Source organism: Haemaphysalis longicornis, unplaced genomic scaffold (assembly GCF_048455015.1).
Source record: "Haemaphysalis longicornis isolate Haplotype H1 unplaced genomic scaffold, Haemaphysalis longicornis Haplotype H1 scaffold_1, whole genome shotgun sequence".
Taxonomy (NCBI): Eukaryota; Metazoa; Arthropoda; class Arachnida; order Ixodida; family Ixodidae; genus Haemaphysalis; species Haemaphysalis longicornis.
The window spans coordinates 132,857,966-132,882,974 of NW_027526203.1; the positions used below are offsets into that span (position 1 = coordinate 132,857,966).

The window sequence follows — 25,009 nt, forward strand, 5'->3', positions numbered from 1 at the left end:
TTTTAAAAAATTTTAGGAAAGTAAAATGACGTATATGAAAAAAAAACTCATCAGAGTAGTCAGATTTAACCATTGTTAAATTTGTTAGCGGCGGAAGGCATTAAATATTTGTGAGTTTCTTCCAGCTCGTGTCTTTTGCAGAGTGAAGTTGCTATTTCAAGAATATTTTTTATCGCCCCGCCTTAGCTGTCTCATAAACCCATACTTTACATTTCTGACGCTGATTAATCACACATAATTAGTAATTCATCCCATTTACAACCCAGTAACCACGCTGCTGCGACTGAGAATTTTTGACGTGCGAAAGTCGTGGTCAAGGGGGTAGCTCCATTTTACCTGGTACATGCGAAGGTAACGAAAAACTTAGTCTTTTCAACTCTCCGCCTTAGAGGCTTCCGGGGATACTACATTAATTTGCGTTCTGAAAAAAAATTGCTTTTAGTTCCTAGAAAGATAAACCTTTATCTCACAACAAAATTTGTTACCCTGTGCCTTGCACACTTCAATGTTAGCGGCAAGGTACAGCTTTCTACTTCCAAAGACTGGGTTCATTTCATAGACGCAAGGCCAGCAAACATCAACCTTTCACTTCTGTTGCGGGGAGGCTACGCGAGCAGGCTGAGCGCACAGTTAATTACTTGTTACGGGGAAGTCGGCTACAGCAAGACCCGAAAAAGCCAGCACGGGAATATATAGCCTCGCAGGACGTTACTGCTGCGACAACAGCGCACGACACTCTTGTAGAAAACCGAAGTTTGCGATGGACAGCGTCAGGGGAGTGAATAACCGCTCTTCTGGACGGAGACAGGACAGAGACAGGAGACAGTAAATGGACAGAGACAGGAGACATTAAACGGACAGAGACAGGAGGTGGAGAGCGGCGAGCCCCGCTCGACGGGGGCCTTGCCCGACCTCTTGTTTGCGATCACGAGCCGTGAGTTGTAAATGAGTAATGTAAATAAAGTGTACATATTGTACATTTTGAGTTTACTTGGAGTAGATCGTCGTCGGCTATGTGCCGTCGGCCAACGAGCCAGCGAGTCGTCGTTTCATCGGATCATCTCTTCGGTCAGCGATAATCGACATCGGGCGACCGATCCACCTTCGTATTTTAACTGGTTCCGTCGAACGTAACTGTAGACACTGGCTAAAAGTTCCGTGGAAAAAAACTTTTTTTTTTCAATTTCAGGATCCCTCGGAGGTAATTCTAGACACTTCGTAGAAAAAAAAAAGTGAAAGAAGAAACGGAGCTTGCTGGTTAGCTGTTGTGGCCTCGCATGACACGAATAAGGCGACGCGCTCATAAATTATGTACAAGCACACAGAGGAAAACGACTAAGTACGTATTTACGCAATTGTTATCGTTTTTCGCTGCCTTACCGTTAAGGATTGCTCAGCATATTTAATCATACTTCAAATCTGCATAGTATGCCCACATTTTGTTATCAATGCTAATGATGCATTCAAAAACTCGTTCCTGCAATCACTGTTGTCTCCTGGTAGCATATCATTGCCTCTTGTAACGCCAGTGCTGATGTTCATAGTGAACAAGTTGTCGGGCAACGCATTCTTTGAGTTTAAAACGCTTTAATAAGATCAGTTGGTTATTATTAACACAAATATGAAAAATACTATACACTACGGCAGTCCGTAACAACTAGAGCAGCACTTTTCTTGCTTTCGATAAAGAAAACTGTTCTATAATATCATCAAAGTTTGTTTTTACAGGTTCTTCTCTATCCACACTCAGCAGAGCAACATAAGAAAGTCTGTCGTGGGCTCTTGTGGCCAACAAATAGGAAAGTATTAGTTTTAGCGTGCTGAAGGACTTTTCACAGGCAGCGATATGGAAACGGCTATGGCTAACTTTATCTGAATCGCGACGCGAAGGTTCGGAAATACGTTGTCTTCCCCATGCTGTATCATAAATTTCAGAGGTACTTCAGGTTTTGATAATCTCCGGTCAATTGACACGCCGTGAAAACAGCAGTGGGTAATCTAAAGTCTCTTCATAGAGGTCCTGCGCGCTACCATCGGAACGATAAAACTCGATCGTCAAAGGTGTAACAATTTGTTGTTAGTTCGTTCCCGACGTCACCGTAGCACAACTTGTTTATGTCCAGGAGAAAGCCAAACATGGCATCGGTATCCTGCAGGAGAGTAAACCTTTGGTCCATTTCAGAATAAAGACGGTCGAATGTGGAGTTCATGACCCTTTGTATTTTCTGCTTAGCCGTTCACGCCTCTCCTTTCCACTTTTCACCAGCCATCTGTTTTCTTTATTCGTCTCGAACGCCTTTCAACATTGACATCCCACGACTCACGGACACCAAGCCTTTCATCGAAAGACTCACTCACCAGCGTTTCCCTTTCGTCACGAAACAGTTCTCTAAAGCGTTCATGTCTAAAGCAGCCTCGTAAAAGTTCATTGTTGAGTCTTGCAGCCTTTAACCAGTATCTTGTTCCAAAAGCCGAGCAAAATAAAAACCTCATATCTTAATATCCGCTGGTGCAATAGCTAGTGTGCGATAACTTCTCGTTTCACTCGTTTCTTTGTCGTTATTTGCCATAAGTTGGAAAACTTCAAGTATGTATTCGAGGTACGTACTGACTGGCTTTACCGCTTTGACCCTTGCACTCCGTCTCCGACTCATACTTGACAACAATGGGCACCGCGACTTTTAAATACCAGGATCTCTACAATTCCCTGAACGTTGTTCACCTCACCTTGTAAGAATACCTGCAAAGGGCTAATCGAAATATAAGGGTGCAAATTTTAAGCACGCCCCCCCCCCCCCCCACCCCCCTTCTCCCCACTGCTGGAATACAAACGAGAACACATGAAAACACATGCGAACAGCTCGCACGCAAGCACACTGGATATCATACCGTGTTGCCTCCCGAGCTCCCTCATCCGGGCGCACCTAAGTATTCATACATGTGTGCGGCGCTTCCCGACAAGGAGAACAGTCTAACTGCTTGAGCAGCGGCATTGTAACACAAGGATAGCTGTGCGGAAGGCGAGGACGAAGAGAGGGGGACACTCCCGGGGCGCTTTTCCGGGGGATGCGGGGGGCGCCGGCGCCTCGTGTGTGCCCCGCCTCTTCGTCCTCGTCTTCCGCAGGGCTACCCTTGAGTTACAATGCGGTACCAATAACCCCGAACAAGCACTCTATCCAACAGTGACTTGTGCAGCTGCGCCGTCCTGCCCTGCCATTTTTCCCCCTCGGCCACAAGTTGGGCAGGCTCTAGGTGGCGTTGGGCAGACTCGGCTCGGCGCCCTTTCCATGTCGGCAAGCAATAATGGCGGCGTGCTCGCTGTCCGAGAGGGAACCCCGCAGAGGTACTCGGGCTAAGCACTCCCGTCTTTTGCCACACAAAAGGAAGGAACACAAAGCATGCTTTCAGCGTCCCCAAACTTCGGGTACCTGCGGTTGCATGAAAGGAACGCAGCATGACAGCTACAAGCGGAGGCAACGCTGATATATGAGCCACTGGCGGCTTTCATTAATTACATGAGGAGCACGAACTTAACAGACCCCCAGAATTTCCCCTAATCCTACGTCGCTGGCGCCTCCTCGTGACAGAAAGTAGCCTAAGCGCTGAGGGGCGGCTAGGCCGCGGAAAGGGCAGGCACATTATAAAGGAGGCCATGGCTGATTTGTAGTGTACCATCATTCCTCCGCCCCATACTATATACGGAGGGTATGTGTTGTTTGTTTTTATCTTACCCTCATTGCTTATTTCATAGCCTCGAGGCTATTAAAAAACAATCATTGTTTTTTTTTAATTCTAAAAAATACATTTTGACTAATTAGACCAATCTCAAGCCCTGGTCAGGCCCCCTCAGTGGGTACGTTGATTGATTAGGGATTTTTAGCATATCGTTACCGTGTTTACGTTACTGTTTACCGTGTTACCGGAAGCCGGAGTTTCCGTTTACAGTTGAAAACGGCAGGACACACTTTAGACACAGCAGATATTGCACTGGGCGGAGCTGATTGGCTGATTATGAGGTTTGCGCCGACGCTACACAGAAGATGAGGCGCGCCGTAGTGGAGGGCTCCGGATTAATTTTGACCACTTGAGGATATTTAACGTGAGCCGAAATCTCGAACTTACGGGCGTGTTCACTGCAGAAAAGCGGCCGCCGCGGCCGGGAATCGAACCCGCGTCCCCCCCCCCCCCAGCTCCCCGCCCGGTGGGTACGTGTCATTATCTCAAAGGAGGAGAAGGTTAAGATTCCATTTTACAATTAAACAGGTATCTTTATAGGTCGCGTTTAACGCAATCTCTTCTTTGGAGCTACTGTAATGAAGATGAGTCCGTCGACCATTACTTGATGGCCTTTCGACGTTTTTCCGGGGGGGGGGGGGCGCTCTAGTCGCTCGACTTGACCAGACGTGCCCCGCATAAGCTCCGCAATTTTTCGAGTGTTGAGCCGAAATCCTCGTCTTGTATCCCGAAGGCCAGTGCCAGCGGACGCCGGAAGGTGTAAGGAACGATTGGAAAACGTTTTTTCGGACATTCCTGCACTGTTCTGGTGGTAAACCCACCTCGTTCGTTCGTCACGCCGGAGCTAGGCTTAGCCGCTAGGCCTAGCTCCCCACACCACCGTGGCTATGGAAGTCGTCGTAGCCGGAGAGAACATCGATCCCACCGAGCTCAACCAAGGCGGCTGGACGGACATTCGCCGCCGACAACGAACCTACCTCGACGCCAGAAATGGTTCCTTGTAAGCACCCACCTCGAACAACCAGCAAATCAACCGCTACGCTCGCAACCGCTCTGCGCGGCGCAACCCACCGGCATCGCCACTTCCCGAGACGGACATCAAGATCGTTCTCCGACCGAGAGGGGGACTCGATCTCAGGTTAGTGCCTCAAGCCTCTCTTGCGGATGCTATTTTTCACAAAGCCAACCTCCCGCAGAACCCGGTAGACCAAATACGGGTCCAACACGTGGCCAACTACTTGCTGATAAGTACCCCCTCGGAAGAACGCGCACAAAAATACTCTGCCATCCAATCCCTCGCGTTCAAAGGACAGCAATACGATGTCGTTGCACATGTTTCCGCTCCTGCCAACACGGCAACTGGAGTGATTTTCAATATCCCCGATGACGACACACCCGAAGAAGTTTTCCGAAGCGTGAGCGACTACAATCCCGATCTGCAGATCCTCGCTGCGAAACGGCTCGGAACCTCCAATAACGCCCAGATCCTGTTTAATGACACCCGGGTCCCTTTCTGAATCCGTTACCGAGCCGCGATGTACCGGTGTAAGCCCTTTCGACGGAAAACGGAGGCGTGCACCGCGTGCTGGCAGCCGGGGCACCGCCAAGATGTATGCCCCAACGCAAAGCCGGCCTCAAGGTGCCCCAAGTGTGGAACCCCTAACCCCGATGACAACCACCCGTGTCTCCCCAAATGCATCGTTTGCGAAGGCCCACACATCACTGGTGCTACGGACTGTCCCCGCCGCTTCCAACCCCGCAGACGCCCCCAAACCTACGCTCAAGCTTGCAACCCCGAGAAAGATCAGCAGTACGCCCAACCCTCCAAGCAAGAGCCATCCAAAGAACCCAGAGGAGGGAAACGCCCTGCCACCGTTCACCAACCCCCTTCCAGCCAAAAGAAATCACCTGGAGGACCCCAAGTGCCCAAGAAAGAGTCCACACAACCATCTCAAGACAGGCAGCCGAGCGGCGACAAAAAGGTGGGCGGCTCTAGTGCTCCCTCTCACTGCTCATCCTCCCTGCACCAACCCCCTCCACCTCTCTCTCCCCTGACATAATAAGAGAGCTCGCTAGCATCAGAGCGGAGATTAACCTGCTCAGACAGGAGAATTTCGCCTTGCGTCAGGAAAACAAAGCCCTGAAAACAAAAATCGAAGCCCGCACTCTAGAAGAACCGAACACAAACCCCCCCGCAAACAAACGCAGGGCAGTCGGTGAGACCTCCCAAGCAGCAGCTGAGAACGCCATGCATGACGAGCAGCATGATAAGAGAATCACTGCCCTTGAAGCAAGCGTCTCGTCAACCTGGAAGCTCTTACACGAGCAGAAAAATGAATTTGCCGAACTTCAACAACACCACCAAACTCAGCAGGCTAATATGTTAGCTATTCAATCTAATCTCCCAGGTAGCATAGAAAACCTCCTCGCTGAACTGCTCTCGTACATAGTAGAGGTTCTCAAAAGCGTCAACAACCTGTCTGGGCACGTTCCCCAAATTGGCACCCAATATGAACCTGTCCTCGAATAGTGGCTCCGCAGCCGTTCGAGTCTGGCAGCGGAACTGTAGGGGCTTTAGCAGAAAACGAAGCAACTTTCAGTTACACATCCAGTCCGTTGAAACCCCTCCAGACATTATAGCCCTCCAGGAGCCGGGCAAGGCAGTTAAGCTGACCGGTTACAAAGCATTCCAAAACGAAGCCAATCCGAAAACAGCCGTACTAATCCAAAGAAACATTCCGGCGCATAGAACCCAATTCGATAGTGTAGAAATCCCCCACGATCTGATCACGGTGCTTCCCACAAAAAGGGGAGGATACAAACTTTTCATCCTGAATGTATATAGTAACCCTCGGGCGCAGAATCACAGATTCAATCTTCTGTTCTCCCTGGCCAGGAGAGAAGCCGGCCCCAATGCCCTAATTGTAGTGGGTGACTTTAATGCACCGCACAAGGCGTGGGGTTATTCCACATGCACAAAAAAAGGAAGAGATCTTTGGGACCAGGCGCAGATCCATCATTTTACACTAGAATCAGACCCCAATGCTCCAACCCGGATTGGCAACAGTGCTCAAAACGATTCCACTCCAGATCTCACCTTTACAGTCCATGTCAAAAATGCCAGATGGAGCATCACTGATAGCACACTTGGAAGTGATCATTTCATCATACAAACTGATCTCACCCTTGCCCACACCATTAGAACTCACCCCCGCCAGCAGCTCCTCACAAATTGGGACGAGTTCAGGAGTTGTCGAGCAGCCCACAAAGAAACATCGGTAGCATGTAACCCATTAGATCTGCAAAAGAGGGTAAAGCAACTCATTACGGACACGCGAGCCGTAGCCAATGCAGTCGACCCAGACATACCATCGGAGACCATAGATTCTCATCTGCAACACCTGTGGCACGCGTATAAGAGCATACAAAAACGTTGGAGACGAAACAAACATAACCACAGGTTGCGCCGTAAACTCGCGGAACTGGAAGCGAACATTCAAAAATACACACTGCGACTTTCTCAGGATCAGTGGGGCGAAATCTGAGACCAGATGCGTGGCAATCTGGGGATGAAACGGACATGGCACCTTCTCAAACATCTGCTCAACCCGAACCAGTCAAAAACAGATCAAGCCCATCGTCTCACTAGCATCATCCAGGGATTCTCAGGCACGGATGCAGACCTAGTTAATAAGATCAAGGACATGTATCTGCCCAAAGGCCCTAGCAACCCTCTCCCCCCATACACCGGTCTTCCAAATTCGTATATGGACAGGGAAATATCTGAGGCAGAAGTACGAGGAGCCATACTCAAGTTGCGATCGGGCTCGGCACCGGGTCCTGATCAGGTAACCAACAAAATGCTGAAGAATCTCGAGGACCACTCCATCACAACTATTACAGGCTACTTCAACCATTATTGGCAACAGGGCACGCTGCCACAATCCTGGAAACATGCTAAAATCACATTTATTCCCAAACCAGGAAAACCGCTTGCTCTGGAACACCTCCGGCCCATTTCCCTCACCTCGTGCCTGGGAAAGCTGTTTGAGCATATCATTCATGCCCGCTTGGTATCCCACATTCAAAATTTCTACCCCTTCCCCCCCTCCATGATCGGTTTCCGTTCGGGCCTGTCCACGCAGGACATCCTCCTTCAAATCTCCCGCGAAGTAATAATCCCCCAAAACAACTTGGACACGGCGGTTATCCTTGCCTTAGATTTGACCAAGGCCTTTGATAAAGTGTCCCACGACGCCATAATGACTGGACTGGAATCCACCAACCCGGGGCTTTGCACGTACAACTATATGCGCAGTTTCTTGTCCAACCGAAGTGCCATCCTCCAGATTGGTGGCATTACCGCCGACACGGTCTATCTCCCCTCCAAAGGAACGCCTCAAGGAGCGGTACTATCTCCCTTGTTGTTTAATTTGGCCATACTTAACATCCCCCGCCGCCTTGATCAAATTCCTAGTCTTAAATTCAGCCTTTACGCCGACGACATCACACGGTGGGTCTATGGCGGAAGCGACTCCCATATAGAGGAGACCCTACAGGAGGGAGTTCAGACAGTAGTAGAAGAAGCCGCCAAAGCGGGACTCACTTGCTCCTCCAGTAAGTCCGAACTCCTCCTGCTACAACCAAAAAGGAGATCTAAAGTATCACCCGACATTAGAGTTCAAATAGAAAACAACCCGATTTCACAGAGGTCTCTACCCTTTATATCCTGGGGATGCTTATCCAAAATAATCGGACTAACACGCAATTCCTCCGAAAATTAAAACAACACGTTATTCAAACTATAGGACTCATCAGACGAATCTCCAACCGCCTCAGGGGTCTCAAGGAAGAGGAGAGGATCTGGCTGATCCAAGCTTTTATTATCAGCAGGATCACGTACTCCCTGCCCTACCTGAACCCGACTGCCACTGAATTGGACAAAGTCAATCGGCTCATCAGAAGGGCATACAAATCTGCCCTCCACCTCCCCCTTAACACACCCACTGCCAGATTTGAAGGTCTTGGTGTGCACAATACGGCAGAGGAGCTTATTGAAGCCCACCTTTCCAATCAGGTCGTCCGCTTGTCTAAAACTCCCACTGGAACCCATATTCTCACGCGGCTAGGTATAGGTCGTATTGACTGCCCTGAGGCTAAAATTCCCCTCCCTTCTGAAACCCATGCAAAGCTTATCATTAAACCAATACCCCGCAACATGAATCCCATATACCACGCGAGACGAAGGGAACAGAGAGCACGTGCTCTCCAAAAACGACTCCCCGCTCGATCCGACGTGGTCTATGTGGATGCTGCAGAATATAGACACCGCGCCGCATTCGCCATTGCAGTTATAAACGACCCGGATAATCCCCCTCTAGACTCTCCCCATCCCGCCACGGCGGAAGAGGCGGCAATAGCTTTAGCCCTCTCCCAAAGGCCGACCCCCTCCATAATAATCTCCGATTCTAAAGCGGCCATTCAAAATTTTGCCAGCGGCCATGTTTCGCCACAGGCATCCAAAATTCTCCGACGCCACCCACCCGACTCCCCGGTAGAAATTGTCTGGACTCCGGCGCACGCTGGCTTCGCGGGTAATGAGGCTGCCCACAATACGGCTCGAGGGCTCACAATCCGAGCCGGGGCAAGCCTCGAACCCTATCACGGAGCCAGATCCGCCAGAGGCAGACTTCTTACGTACAAAGAAATAACCGTTCATTACCGCCTTGACCGCCGTAGGTACCCCCCGGCTCACGTCAACCTAACTAATTCCGAAGAACACACGTGGCGTCTCCTTCAGACGAACACTTTCCCTAATCCCGCTATACTCCACCGAATCCACCCTTCACTATACCCTTCCCCTGAATGCCCTGCATGTGGGGCCCTCGCCACCCTTCCCCACATCTTATGGGAGTGCCCTAAAGATCCCTTTCCCCTAATTTCCTCTTATGAGCAGTGGGAGGAGGCGCTGGGGAGCTCAGACCTAGATGTACAAACCTCCTTGGTCACCAGAGCTGCCGATGTCGCCGCCCGGCACAAGCCAGCGGCCACAACCGCCCCTTGGGCCACATAAAGCTCAATAAAAATGTTTCTCTCTCTCTCTCTCTCTCTCTCTCTCTCTCTCTCTCTCTCTCTCTCTCTCTCTCTCTCTCTCTCTCTCTCTCTCTCTCTCTCTCTCTCTCTCTCTCTCTCTCTCTCTCTCTCTCTCTCGACGTTTTTTCAGCTTCTTGAAGGGCCGCTTTCGCAGCCTCGGATTGCACTATCTGTGCCGAGCACGGTGTAAGAATATTCTTACACCGTGGTGCCGAGCCTCCTTTCGCTTGGGGCGTCCGAGACGGGGTTCTGCCGCCGGGACGTGTGCTCAGCTAGCCCATCTGAGCTTCATAGAAAACTCTAATCGGTTCCCGCTCTGATTGGATTCCTTTACGCTAGCAACTTACGTACCTGGTTGGAGCTCTTCCCAATTCTTTAATTTTTTTTTATTTTGGATTTTTCTTTCAAAAAGTATTTTCAACCTCTCTAAATTTCCTATTCACAGGAGCCTGTAAATAAATAAGATTTTTTTCATATCATTGATGTTTGGCCGATCCCCTGTGTGGGCATGTGGCATTCATCTAGGAACATCATCATCATCATCATCAAAGTGTTGTCCAATACACCACTGTGTAAGTATGGACAACTCTGTATTCCATTTATAGTTTAACCGCGGGTATGCGCCGGAGCTTAGGCCATAGACGTGTCGCTTTGACGTACTACGACGTCAAGCGGTGCGCGCAGTGTGAAGTAATGGAGTACAATGAATAATTTCAATGCGTACCGGTTGATGCCATTAGACGTCAAAGTGAACCGTTAGCCCTGAGGTCGTAGGTTCAGAAAACGCTAGATAACCTTCAAGTTGAGACATACAGGATGCCAAGCAACGTCATACTCATTGCACGTGGAGCGGCGGCTACCGGTTGACGACCTCAAGCGTGACGTTAGGCCCGAAGTCCGATCATTACATACCCCACTACTGCAATCAACCTCTGCGGAAGTGAGTTATGCACTGGAAAATACGAGAGTCTTCAGACACAGTCCCGCCGATTTAGCATTCATGCCGTTGCGCTAGCGCGTGAAGTGCCCCCACGGGCACATCACCTGTCGCCTTTTTTGTTGTTGTTGTTTCGTTTTATGGGATCAAAGTTCGCGCGCTTCCATTGCGCGCGCAGCTTTCGGCGATACAGCTATAGGTGGGTGGCATCCAAATATGGTCATCGGGGACCACTTTTTTTTGTGACGTCAGCACCCCGAAAGTCCTCAGCAGTGCGTCCTATGCGTGCCTGCAGTAAGTGAAAGACGAAGTGGACGAAAAGGAGCGTGCGTGCGTGCGTGCGCACGATCCTCCTGTTGGTCTCGTCTCCGGCGCCCACAGGTACTTTTGCCAATTCGTTGCTTACTCCATTAAACACCACCCTACTTTCAGTTCCCGCCTTGCAGTTACCATCCACAGTAGTAAGGATTTCATTTAATAATATTTTCCCCCAAAACGCTAAGCTTCTCCCGCCTAATGATCAATAACGTGCTCCTGGCTCACCAGTCCGAATACCCATCCCACGTGGTCATTGCAACTGACGCTTCGAAAAAAGACGAAAAGGTTGGGGTGGGTATTTTCTCTCCGACATTATGCTGGTCTTTTTCATTGCGATTACCAGATTTTATCCCCATTTTTTATGCACAATTTCTTGCTCTGCTCCTTACAATCCTGAAACTTGATCCGGCGAATTCTTCCGCGATGTTACTCACCGACTCCTTGTCCGTGTGCATGGCTCTCTCCTCAGAAACTTTACATCCTATTCTGAAAACTTTTTATTCCTGCGTCCCCACTCACGTGCGGGAGATTCGGCTCGTTTGGCTGCCCGGCCACTGTGGGTTAACCATCAATGAAACCGCTGACATATTAGCTAAAACAGATTTGGCTTTACCGATCGTCGAGGTTCTTCCCCCGTTTTCTTGCATGTTGTTGGCACGTTATCGCCAATACCTGTTCAATCAAGATGCCTCCGATCATGGTCTGAACACTTCTTCTGAACTTGAACACCTCAGGTACCGCTGGAAGAGAAGTTTATGCCAAACTCGCTTGTGCGAAGTATTGCTGACTTCTTTTTGTTGTGGTGTGCCGCCACTTAATCGGTATTTATATAGGGCAAATCTGTTAACCTCCCCCTTGTGCCACTTTTGCCAAGAAATTGAATCCGAATAGCATTTCTTTCTTTTTTGCCGCCGATTTTCTAACCATCGGAGAAGGCTGCTGGAGATTCCCCAGCTACGTCTTAGACTTCCTTTGACTGTACCGGTGCTTTTGTCGTTTGGGGGGACTAGGCTGGGCCGATGCCATAGGGACGTGTGCAACGCCATCCACGCCTTCATTTCGGAGACAGCTCGTCTGCAGTGTTAAAAACATTCCGATTAGGCTGATTTTTACTATAGTTTTCCTACTCTTCTCTCTGTTGTTTTTTTCGTGTTTTTTTATCTCTCTCTCTCTCATTACCTAGACCAAATTCTTTTTTCTGCTCCATTATTTTGCTCCTTGGCCAATCCCCCTAAGTGGGTATGCGCCATTTTTCGGGCCACCACCACCACCACCTCGAGCCCCGGTCGAACGCCGCCATTCCGCCGGCTGCAGCGGTCAAGAGCAGACCTCTTCTGGCGGCTCCCAGGATTCGGCACTGGTCAGTGAGTGCGACGCTCGTCCTCGGCCCGTCTGTAGCTCGATCGTTTGCGCCGCAGGGCAGCGGTTGGTTTTCGGGGCAATGCGCATGCCCTGCTGCTAGGCCGACTGGTCGAGCGTTGCAGCCTTGTGCCAGGACTGCAACCGTTTAATCTGCCGCAACTGCGCCGCGGACCAACGGTCTCTGCTGTTCTTCAGGCACCACCGACTGTCGATGGAAAAGTGCGAGGGGGATGCGGGAGGAGAGCAGCCGGCTGCCGCCGTGGAGGGCGCCGACCAGCCGGTGTGGGAGGAGTGCTCGTCCCTGGAGGACGACGTGGAGCGCACGTCCGTCCAGCTGTGTCACTCGCTCGGGACCATCCGGCTCATGTCGAGGCAGCTGCGCGAACGCTGCGACCAGGCCCAGGAGGAAGTGGGCAAGGCCTTCTAGTCCTGCATCACGGCGCTTGAGGAGCGCCGCGACAAGATGCTCGGAGACCAGCGAGACTTCTACGGCGCCCGGATGGCTTCCGTCGAGGCCCTGAAACGCAAGGTGCGCGACTGCATAGAGCACGTGAACCGCGTCTGCGCGGCCGTGGAGCCTGACGGCTCTGGCAGCGCCGAGGCCCTCGGCCTGAAGCAGCTGATCGATTCGACCGCAGCGGCCCTGCAGCGCATCCTGCTCCAAGTGGAGCGCCGCAGCAAGGAGCTGGACTTTAAGTTCAGCCAGAAGGTCATCGAGGAGGGAGTCCGAACGTTCTTCGGCCAAATGCAGGCGGAGCAGGAGCCTGAGGCTGCGGGCCCCTCTGGGACCCAGGCCGCCGTTTCTGCCGTCATATTGGAACGTGGACGCGCGCTCCATCAGGATGGCGCAGAACCGCCGCGCCCGTGCGATCTGAGCGATCTGTCCCTGGCCTGGAGCATCGGCGAGCCGAGCCCCCATCCGAGCCAGTGGGGCGGAGGGGGTGATGCCCAGCAGGGCCCCCGACTGGCTTCGCCCACCTTTCGCGTGAGGCGGGAGAAAATGATCCTCTATCACAAGTTCGGCTCCCTGGGGGTCATGGAGGGCGAATTCTGCGAGCCCTCCGCGGTGGCTGTCAACTCTGACAGCGACATCATCGTTGCCGACTCGAACAATCACCGCGTCCAGGTGTTCGACCAGGACGGCAGCTTGAAGTTCCAGATCGGCCAAGTGGGCAGGGGCGACGGGCAGATGTACTTCCCCAGCCAGGTGGCGGTGGCGCGGGCCACGGAGGACATTATCGTCATCGAGCGGGCGCCCGCCCACCAGGTGCAAGTGTTCCACCGGAGCGGCCAGTTCATGCGCAAGTTCAGCTCGTTCGAGCTGCGGCACCCGCGCGCCGTGGCGGTGGACCCCCTCGGGCGCTTGGTGGTCAAGTGCCGCGTCATGCGAGTAGTCATCTTCGACCACAGCCGCAACCTCCTGCGCAAGTTCTTCAGGTCCTACCGGCTCACTTTACCGAACGGCGTGGTGGTAAACGAGAGGGGAGAGATACTAATATCCGACAACCTCGCGCACTGCATGAAAGTGTTCAGCTACGCAGGCGCCTACCTGTGTCAGATTGGCGGCGAAGGCGTCACCAACTTCCCCGTCGCTGTGTGCCTCAGTGCCGCGGTGGAGGCGCTGGTGGCCAACCACCGCGGCTTCAAGGTTACCGTGTTCACCCAGGACGGGGAAAAAAACTTACACCATCTTCCCGTGGGAACCCTGATGAGGAAGCGAAGCATCATGGGGGTTCTGTGTGGTTCCATTGTGTTGCCATTATGTTGAGTGATCTGGTGGTTAGTAGCTCCAGGGGGAATTCCGCGTCCGGGTCCACACCGTTGGCAAAGGCACGCAAGTACTGTTGTGTGACGGTGAGTAGGCGGTGCTTCTCGAGGCGCCGAAACTCTTCCATCAAGGTTGTTGACGTTACCGGCCGAAAGTAACGTACGCGCCCTCCTCTTCGCACGTTTGTCTTCTTCTCCTCCTCCTTCAGCGGTTCCCCTACGGGAAGATGACGACGGTGGTTAAACGCGTGATGGATTTTTTGGTTGGCCAATCCCTAGGGGCATCCTGCCACAATCATCATCAGAGGCGCTGCGGACGGGGCACTGACAAGTAACATCCCCCCGAGCAAGAGATGCTCCGCATCTAAAAAGGGAAAAAATTAACGTTCCCTACAAAAATAAAAACAAAAAAAATACATCATGGTTGAAAACATCCCACGCAACATGCACCCGGTTCACCACAAGGGGCGAAGGGAAGCCACGGTCAAGGCCTTGCGAAAAACCTTCAGCAAGGACAGCTCAACAAGATACGTCGACGCTGCGAGGTACCCGGCACGAACCAAGTGGGCGTACGCGGTTAGTGTGACAAGCAGTAAAGGAGATGAGTTGTGCTCAGCAACGGTCAATACAGATGACACCGACTCTGCGGAGGAGACAGTTGTCGTGCTTGCCACCACCACAGTACCAGATACCCAAGGCCGGGTGACCGTCATCACCGACTCGCAAGCGGCCTTGATGGCACTTGATCTACTACATAAGGCTTCAAAAGCACAGAAAACTCCACTGGACATTTATATCATTTGGACACCAGGTCACGAGTCCTTAGAGGGTAATGAAGCGGCAGATACCGCAGCCCGAGGCCACTCACACCGGGCTTCAACCCTCATAGGCACTCACCACTCTGCCGACAACCACCCGTCCATCCCCAAGCGCAGCAGAGACATATTAGAGCACTACAGGTTATCAAGAAGACGATACCTGCCACCCCACCCGATGCTAACCAAAGAAGAAGCCACACAATTCCGGAGACTGCAGACAAATTCATTTCCGCACGCCACACAGCTGTCCAAAATACACCCCACGCTCTTCAGCTACGACTGCAACTTCTGCTCTGGGACGCCCAACACCCTGTACCACATGGTGTGGGAGTGTAAAGGCGTCACCGCACTACCTGAAGTCATCGCACCGACACAGGAGCAGTGGGAGGTCCTGCTGAGTAGCGATGTCCTGGAAAACCAGCGTGGCCTGGTGACCAGGGCCATTCGAGCTGCAGCTGGCCATGGCATCCCGGACTAGGGACGCCACCCACCATGGATGACCGACAACCATCCCTCGCTCCTTTCTTCCCGTTCAATGGGAGCAATAAACGTTTTTTCCTCCTCCTCCTCTTCCAAAAGGTTTTGGAGCCTCGGCTTCCTGTTCTTTTATTTTTCTGAGTGCAGGGTTGTTCCCGTTTACCCAGGACGGGGCGCTCCTGCAGGCGTACGAGTCGACCACCAAACACATGCACTGCTTTGACGTCGCTTGGGTGGACGGCGGATCGGTGGTGCTCGCCAGCAGGGACCGCGCCATCCACATGTACCACTTCGCGGAAGCGACGCGGGGATGCGCCCCCCCCCCCCCGTACTTTCTGTGCCGTGCCCACCTCCACAAGATCGATCCCTCTGAGTTCCCTTCACCAAACTGCCCCCTCTGTGACTCCCTGGACACACTAACCCACACCATGTGGGCCTGTCCTCTTAACCCCCCCCCCCCCCCCCCCCCCGTCTTCAGCGTCGAGCAGTGGGAGGACGCGCGCGCAGCTCGCAATCGGGGGTTGACCGAGCCGCCACCGTCGCCGTTAGCCTTCGGCCGGCGGTCACCACGCGTTCCTACCCAACTTGCTCGGGAAATAAAGTGATTGATTTCTCTCTCTGTCTTCGCTTCTCTTCCACGTCATTGGCAGGTAAGCCCTCGTGTAGCGCAATTGATGTTCATGGTACAGGCTGGTTGTTCACTTTTCAAATATAGCACAATTTACAATTTGTTGCAAAATGTTGGCAAGAGGAGCGGATTCAAAGGCAAAAAATTTGGAGAGGGGCGGCAATACCTTGAAAAAGAACTATCCCAGAAAAGTACGAGGCTGACCACGTCCCTTTCCAGCTCCCTTGGCTGCTCAGTAAAAATGTTTTTACCACCACCACCAGAAAAGTACTCTCAAACCACCTAGAAGCATCCTAGCAGTCAGGTTTTCGGTGCGCATCTTGGCGCCGGGCCCCGATCACTTTTAGTGAAGCGCACGCAGCAACTCTGCGTACGCAAGGAACTTGCGGGCGCGCGAGTGCGCATGCGCAGAACGCAAGCGGGGGCAAGCAAGCGGGGACGGTTGGCGTGCACCCGCACGGCTGGGACCGGTCATGTCTTGCGGTCAATGTGCGGAACTACCTTGCATCAAACTAGAGAGCACGTATTAAAACTGATACGTGCTCTTTCTCGTCAGGCTGTGTTCGAGTACTCTAAACAGGGTCTGGAAGTGGAAATGTGTTCCCGAAGCAGTGCAAGCACGTTGTGCGCCCCAATTTCACACACGCGCATTGCAGCCATAAAAAGTTATGCGGTGAAGCTCAGCGAGCTTTACGGGTTATGGAAAAGTACTGAACTAAAATAGGTACTCTGGTGGCAGTGATCGCGGTAAGTTTAGAGTGCGGCTGTTCATTTTTTTTTTTTGTTGCTCACCGCGATTTTTAATCTTCAGCCGGCAGCAATCGCGAGAAGCAGCAAGAACTGCTAGAAGGGATCGCGTCAGAAAAAAAAACAAAAAAAAACTGACATTCAAAAACGAAACCAAAATTTAATCTTTTTTTCACAAATCAAAGAACAAAAAAATGGCCTTTGTTTGTAAAAAAGGCTGCAATTATTTTTAAAAACTGCTGAAATTCTTTATTGCTTATTAGGTTTTTGTTCTAAGGTCAGCAGTAATCCAATGGGGCAATGTTTTGTGGCGACCTCTGGACCAAAAACGGGTTAGCTTCATCTCTGCCGCTCCCAGTACGAACACCGGAACTGCCGGAAAGCTGTTGGCCGTGTGGTGCTGTTGGTCACGGTTTCGTGCGTAACATGGTCACTTCCGGATAGCTGCTGTGATTTTGATACCCTGTATAGAAAGAAGCAGGACAACCTACTCGGTGCCACAAGTACACGCGCGTCGGCGAGATGAGCTTCCTTTTGTAAGTTTGGCGGCACCCGGCCGCACTTCAGAAGGCTCGACACACACCTTTATTCGCCTTTGTTCCGTGTCGACGCCTCTTGCTCGCTATTTCCACTGCGGTGATTACACCTGGACTGGTAGGCCTAGATCAGCTGCGGCTGAGCACAAAATCCGCCGCAGAGAATCCCCGCACTGTTCCGCGCTTCGCGTTGTATCGTCCAGGTTTATAAGGTGTTGCCAGAGGCGTCACTCGAGCTGCAATAGAGGCTGTCCCCCGAACGCGACCCTGCGGTGCGGGCTGCCGCTGCCGGCTGAGCGTGACAGCATCGTTGCGCCTACCTTATTTCAAATCAAAATCGCTTCCCCACGATCTGGTGCAGCGTTAACGCGATCCTACGCCATCGTCGAGGACCAGTGTAGCAGCAGTTGCACTGGTGGTGTAATATTTTACACGAGTTGCCGAAAGGGAACAAGTGAAACTAAAATTGCGGGTCCATCATTTGTATAGAACAGACCCCCGATTTAATACCGGAGCAGCTGGCCAAGGTAGGTATCTGTAGCGACCAGTGACAAGCTGAGCTGTGGCGGCAACCCAACGAGGATTAGTGGACAGCGCTTGGATCTGTTTGCCGGTCATTTGAGTGACAAGCGAGCTGTTGTCTCGACTGGATAGCTGTGGCGGGTTTTCCCACGGACAAGCGGTCACTTTAGGATGTCGTGGCTCGGGATAGGTGGGCCTGGAAACGTTCTGCAAATACGGGAGTCCTGGTGCGCGTGTAGCTGGGGGCTCTGGTCAGTCGTTGCAGTGCAGCATGCTTTCAGGGGTGTGTGGGGGCGGCTAAGGCCTCCTTGTCTATGCCCCTTTGCAGCGGGGGCCGCTCCTCCAAGACGTTCAAGCCCAAGAAGAACATCCCCGAGGGCACGCACCAGTACGACCTGATGAAGCAGGCGGCGGCCACGCTGGGCTCGGGCAACCTGCGGTTGGCCGTCATGCTGCCCGAGGGCGAGGACCTCAACGAGTGGGTGGCCGTCAACACGGTGGACTTCTTCAATCAGATCAACATGCTGTACGGCACGGTGACCGAGTTCTGCACCGAGAGCAGCTGCGCTGTCATGTCGGCGGGCCCCAAGTACGAGTACCACTGGGCTGACGGACAGACGGTCAAGAAGCCCATCAAGTGCTCGGCGCCCAAGTACATCGACTACCTCATGACCTGGGTGCAGGACCAGCTGGACGACGAGTCGCTCTTCCCCTCCAAGATCGGTGAGTTGTGCTCCTGCCTGTTGTGCCCGCTCTGCTGCTTCCTGCTCCTCATGCTGTCCTGTGCAGGGGTGCCGTTCCCGAAGAACTTCTTCTCCATCGCCAAGACGATCCTGAAGCGGCTGTTCCGGGTGTACGCGCACATCTACCACCAGCACTTCTCGGAGGTGGTGCAGCTGGGCGAGGAGGCACACCTCAACACCAGCTTCAAGCACTTCATCTTCTTCGTCCAGGAGTTCGGCCTGATTGACCGCCGCGAGCTGGTGCCCCTGCAGGAGCTCATCGAAAAGCTCACCAGCAAGGACCGTGACGGAAACCCCTCGCGCTAGTGACCCTGTCCTCGCACAGAACTGCTGTCAGTCGAGGACAGACCTTGCTTTCTTTTTTTTTTTTCCTGGTGTTGAGGAGGCCTTCCACAGTGTGTGCTCCCGACGCGTGCTTCCTTTTTTTTTTTTCTCTGCTGCAGCCTTTGTGCACTGCTGCCACTTGAGGACAGACCTTGCTTTTTTTCCCCTGGTGTGGAGGAGGCCTTCCACAGTGTGTGCCCCCCTTGTGTGCTTTTTTTTTTTTTTCCCTCTGCTGCAGCCTCTGTGCACATCCAGTTTAGGCAGCAGCCGTGTGCTTGGACTCTTTTTTTGTGCATGTGCTTGTTTTTGTGCGTGCAAGGGACAGTCCCATCCTTTTCACCATTTTCTTCACCCTGCAGCTGCCCCACTCTGGGTGGCTGCCGTTCGGCTGACAGGATTGGCTGGGTGGTGCACCTGCACTGCAGTACACGTCTGCTCTGAGGCGTGCGATGTCCTAGCAGTTTCAGTGTTTTCCTTGCAGACGTTTTCCACCGCCGTGCATGTGGCATGGCTTAGTTTCTTGAAATTTACTAGTGCGCTCGTTTCCTGTTGGGTGTTTTCAGGTGTGTCAGTTTCCCTGCATGTTCAGCTGCAGGCCTAGAAGTGTGCTCAAAAAGGCGCTTTCTCTCACTTGCCAAGTCCTGTATTTCACTCGACTTCACTCGACCAAGGCTTGTACGGGCAGCCAGTGTCAGCCGAGTGTGCATTCATTCTGCAGGCGTCATCGTAACTGTGTTCTTCACCTGGTCTTCCCCTTGCTGGCATTTTTCTTTCTTCTCTCTTGTTTCTTTTCTTGTTGCCAGCAAGTTCCTCGGTTGACTGATGTGGTTAAAAGGATTTCACGCCTTTCAGTCGCGAAGGAGTTCTCACTTGGCCGATGTGATTGGAAAGAATTCACCTGACTGCTAAAGATTTGGCCGAACTGCTTTTTTTGTGACCAGCAAGTTACCCATCCCTGCACGGCCTTTTCTTCTGCCAGGCACATGTTTCTTGTCATTTCTTCCGTGGTTTCCTTCAAGTGGAACTGTGGGACCCAAAACAAGGTGTCGCAGTGCAGACTTTTTCTCCCCGCCTTTGTACTCCATAAGTGTTTTTAGTAACCCTCGGCTTCTGAGAGTTCTATTCCTGGAGCAGTTCTGATTGTGCCAGCATAACAGCTTCACTGCATGGCGGAATGGCGTCCTCTGCGAGGACAGGAATTTGCGGGAATTGTTTGGGGGAAGCTGCATGTGCTCTACAGACCTCGAGCCTGCTTCCTGAACTGCTTTGTCCGAGGTGCCGATTCTTAGCCGCTATGGCTATAAAAAAAAAAGTTAAGAACAAAATGATATTGCAAGCCCAGTGTAACAAGGGTTGTCCTTCCATTGAATGTGACACGTGTAACTCCAGAATGCAATTAAGTTAAAATTGTCACATCTCAAAGAAGCTGATTGTTGTTGGTTCACCCCCTGCTTCTATGCCTGGAAAAGGGGTGAACCAACAATGCACCCTTAAATCTCCAGTGCCCAGTAAGAAAAATGCCACTTAAAAAAATGACCTTGTATGTGCAATCAAAGTAAAATGCCTCCTTGAAACGATATGCTTTTCTTTCTTTTTCCCAACACTTTTAAGGAAAACCTGAAAAACTTACTCCTTGTGTTACCTTTGTAGGTTCAGGCCATGTTTTTAGTAAAACAAATGTTTAAAAAAGTGTGCAAACCTGTGGCAAGAGCAGGCCGTATTTGTTGATTGCTCAATGCTTTTTTATCGCACCGTTATTTAGAAATGTGCATCCCCAAGTTCCTGACCAGTATGTGAGCATTCACCAGATCTGTCAAAGAATTCAAGTATTCTGTCCTGTTTTCCTTATATGCCCACCTCCGGTGGTTCCAGTGGAACTTGCGAAGCTTGGTCAGTAATGCAGAAACCACTCCGTTCCTGAAGTCTGTCTGCCCCCTTTCAGGCCTAGGTGGATCGAACAGCTTTCTAGGCACCTTTGGCTGGGGCATTTAGTGGCCGCGGTGTCTTCAACTTACCTTTGCTCTTTAAACAGTGCCTGTGAAGGCGTGCACTGCCTTTTGAGCACTGCTCAGAAACACTCAAATCTCTTAACAGACTTACTGCAGGCTCAGTCCCCCCCCCAGGATGTGGGCTTGCACTTTGGCTCAACTGCCCACATCGTGTCCAGGGTGTGCATGTAGGGAAACTGGTCTGTTTCAGTTTTCTGGGTGGAGCTTCTTTTGTTATGTGGCGCGCCGCGCTTGACTGGCATATCAAGCTATGGTGTGTGGTGGAATGAAGCCAGCGCATGGCAGGCCTGTTATTTCCAATGCTGCTGCTGTTCAGACTGCTTGGGGGAAAAAAAAAAAAAAAACTGTGGCCGACTGCGGAATAAGCAAGAGCACTCAAATGCGTGGGAAGCAGATTTGCTTGTGGGTTGCGGTAAAATGTACTGTAGGTATTTGTTTTCGTGGTTGCGAAGAGGGAGGGGGAAACTTGATTTGCTGGTAGCTCTTGTTTTGTTTTGCGCATGACCTGCCTGCTACCTAATTGTTGTGCCTGGTTTTGTCTCTAACAACCTGGAAACAAAAGAAAAATGCCACCATGCGTAATGGAGCTTTGCTGCCTACAGGGGCTGCATTTGTTTGCAAGTGTAAAGAGGACATGAGCACTACCTGTATGTGAAGTGGGTGTAGTGGGGTGTCCCCATTCCTGCCAGTGCACAACCGTTGTGATTTATTTGTTTTGCCTCTCTCTTGTCAATCATCTTGGGAGGTTTGATTTTGGTGAATGAGCAGCATTGTATCGCCGTTTGGACACAAAAGCGTGCAAGCCTTGTCGGACTTCACTATAGCAGACAGGTTGCGCTATTCATTGTCGTTAGCAGCCCTGTTAGTGACCCTCTGGACACAGCCTTTTCTCTCCTTTTTTTTTTTTGCAATGGTGTGGACAGTGGACATTCTTGCAGGGCCAAAAAAGCGTTTGCTGCCCTAGGCATATCTTGCCACATGTAGAGCTTAGCTTTGTTTAGGTGTGCAATGTGTGTCACTAGAGTGCGTGCGTGAGTACTGACCTTTTATTTTTAGGAGTCATTTCCCATTGCAGTGGATGTTGTGCAATCTTGCGTTTTGTTGGCTTTTTTTGTGTGTGCGAGTGCTGTCGTGTGTTTTTGTTTACATGTGCAAGTTTGGAATCCTGTTCGTTTTTAGTTTTGGAACGCTCGTCTGGTTTTTTCTTGTGTACAGCACTTCCCTTGTGTCCTTGAAAGTGTGCTGCAACTGCAATATTGCACAGTCTGACAAGATGCCTCTGCATTTTGGTGTTATGTAGGAAACTGTGAATGTTCTCCTTAGCACTACTGCCGCCCGAATATTTTGTGCTCATTTGTCGCAATTGCACTGTCTGGGAATGAGTGCCTATTTCTGAAAAAAGCTTCTCGCTTTGCAGTTTCTTGCCCACAGCATACATTGCAACAGTGCTCACTGCAATGTGTGTGTTCTCAGTTGTAGATGACGATGTCTAAGGCGCAGTGGCATGCAGAGTTGCGGCTAGCTTGCACAAGGTGTGTCAGGCTCACGTGAAAGGCATTCTTGTGTCCAATCAAGGGTCATTTGTTTTGCAAATGAGTTCAGTGTGACGGGCCTAAGAATATTAATGAGATACTGATTGTGAGGAAACAGTGTGATGCGAATGGTCAGTTAGCCAGCTCCTGTGCCACGCACTTTTTTGCCCTTTCAGTTTGTGTACTGCACAAAGTGACCTTACATGACAGTGTCTGCTGTCGAAAAAACGGTCAGCCTAAAACTGATCTATCTTCCACCTGCAACAGCCATTCACACCATGTGTGAGCAGTGTATATTTTTCTTGTTTTGTACATCCATAGTGCAGGGGCGAGTTTTTTACACAATTTGTACGGTTTTAGTGCGTGTGTCAGTGCAGTGTATCTGACGTTGGCATTGTTGCCGTGACAGTGCATCTTTTTTGTATGCCGCGCAATATTAAGTGGCACGTGTGTTTAACGAGAGCACCTAGGATGTAAATAAATTATTTGATACATGAGAACTTTGTTTATTGTAAGGCATTTACTGGAATTACACGAATTTCACTAAGAACGAAAGATGTGCTTACGGGTGAATTCGCAGACACGCAAACACCAAGTTTCAACACAGTCCTGGCGTTAGTGTGAAGCAGGGTGACTGCCACTGCCTGTTATGATTGATCATCAGTCCGCACCTTCATATTAGCAGGGAGGGAGTTATCCCCTGATTAGTCGTGATGGCTGTTGTGATGACATATAGTGATGTGTACAGATCAGATCAGAAAAAAACTATTGTTTTCACGGGTGGGACTTTTCAGGTCGATTTTAGCGTCCATCTCGTGACGGCGCAGAGAAATTTTTCTTTGTAGCCACACGTGCATCGTATTTTTAAATAAAACCTCCTTAAAGGGACCCTGCAACACTCTTCGTGCAGTGCAAGTAAACCTGCGCGACGTTTAGATTAGACTTCCAGGAACGCCCGAGCCAAATATTACACGTGCACGTGAAGCGGTAAGCGTGCAAATCGCCGTGAAAGACGCGGAAAAACCAACCGTTCTCTCTTCAATTCTCCTCATTATGCATGGCCTCTGCGACGTCAATCGGGCCATGGCTGTCCTGGCTGTCCTATTGGCTGTCGCTGGTCAACTTCACAGTTAAATTCTGGCATTTCCTGCGACGATCAGCCATCGTCGGCGCTGTGTGTGAAGCTCTTCTATGTCTGATGAACCTGTCCGCATGCTTTTGGTGTTTCTTTTGCTTTGAGTGCGCGCGGAAGGTGAGTGACGAACTAAATATTCCACTTTCGATGAGCCCACTCGACAACAAACGTTTATTGCTCCAAAAACGTCCTACCAGCCTGAGCGCTTGCTTACGAGCAGGCAGCCATGACTGCTCTTTTGTGGCACCAGACCGGAAATAGAGCCGTCCACGTTGCGGGGAAAAGGACGAAACTCCCCGGCCTGTGACATATCGAAGGCTGCCGAACAGAACGCCGCGCGCCACCCCCCTCTCCGGGAGAGAGCGCGCAGCTTTCGTCGCGTTGTCTGCGGTTGAGTTGAGAGGGAACATTTATGCGCGATTTTTCATCGCGCGTAGTTTCGGTGATAGTGAACAGATTTTCATAATTCTTGCGGGAGAAGATTGCTGGGACAATAGACTTTACCCCAAAATACATTCCGAGTAGTCGATGGTAAGTGTTGCAGGGTCCCTTTAATGCGTGCACTCGTTGCACAAGTGATCCGTGTGAAAAGCTTGTGCTAAAGTCCTGGCTCAGTCATGCTCTTCGACTTCGGTGAAGTCAAGAGACCTTGCTACACAGGCTGCGGCTTAGAGTAGCATTGACCCAAAAGTATCTCCACACAATCGGATGCGAGGACAGCCCAGACTGCCTTCTGTGTAGTTGTCCAGAGACTATTGAACATTTTCTTAGCGTTTGCCTAAGGTACACTAGTGAGGCAGCATTACTGCGCTTGGACACTCACCCTCTGACCGAACAAAAGATTTTGGGCACGTGGGCTGACAACAGGAAGCAAAACCTAGCCGTTAAAGCCCTGCTTATATTCCCTAGTGACTCCTCTCTGGATTCTGGGCTCTTGGTTGTGAAAAAATTTGACAGACTGCGTAATAATGTCTTTTTTTCATATACGGACGATAATCGTGCTGAAAAGTGGGCTGTGATAACCTGATTCGGCGCCCCGTTGCATGCGAGACGTGTATTGGTCTAACTGCATGTACATAGTTCATTCGTCACTGTCATTCCTCATATTCGTTCCTTTCTCTTTTTTCCCCCAGAGGGAAGTAGCAGGCCCAAGATCAGTTTCTCAGGCCGACCTCTTCTCCCAGGGTTCGCACAGGTCTTTGAAAACCTTGTAAACCCTTGAATTTAGAAGTCCCTATTTCAAGGCCTTGAAAGTCCTGGAATTTTTAAATGGTCCTTGAAAACCCTTGATTTTCCTGGAGAGAATCAATGGCCCTGTCTTTTCAC

The 25,009-nt window shown here is 51.1% G+C and overlaps 1 protein-coding gene across 1 annotated transcript; it reads left to right on the forward strand.

The window, feature by feature from the left end:
* Window positions 1-17,267: 17,267 nt before the first annotated feature.
* LOC144180360 (MOB kinase activator 1B) lies at window positions 17,268-19,127 on the forward strand. Its single transcript, XM_077708725.1, has 3 exons — window positions 17,268-17,418; window positions 18,269-18,663; window positions 18,730-19,127. The coding sequence occupies exons 1-3, from the start codon at window positions 17,405-17,407 to the stop codon at window positions 18,987-18,989; spliced, it is 669 nt and encodes a 222-aa protein (XP_077564851.1). The 5' UTR covers window positions 17,268-17,404; the 3' UTR covers window positions 18,990-19,127.
* The last annotated feature ends 5,882 nt before the right edge of the window (window positions 19,128-25,009 follow it).

Bases quoted from the DNA above. Each gene is read 5' to 3' on its own strand.
- LOC144180360 (XM_077708725.1), top strand. The intron at 18,664-18,729 runs GTGAGTTGTGCT...TGTCCTGTGCAG, and splicing joins GCTCTTCCCCTCCAAGATCG to GGGTGCCGTTCCCGAAGAAC.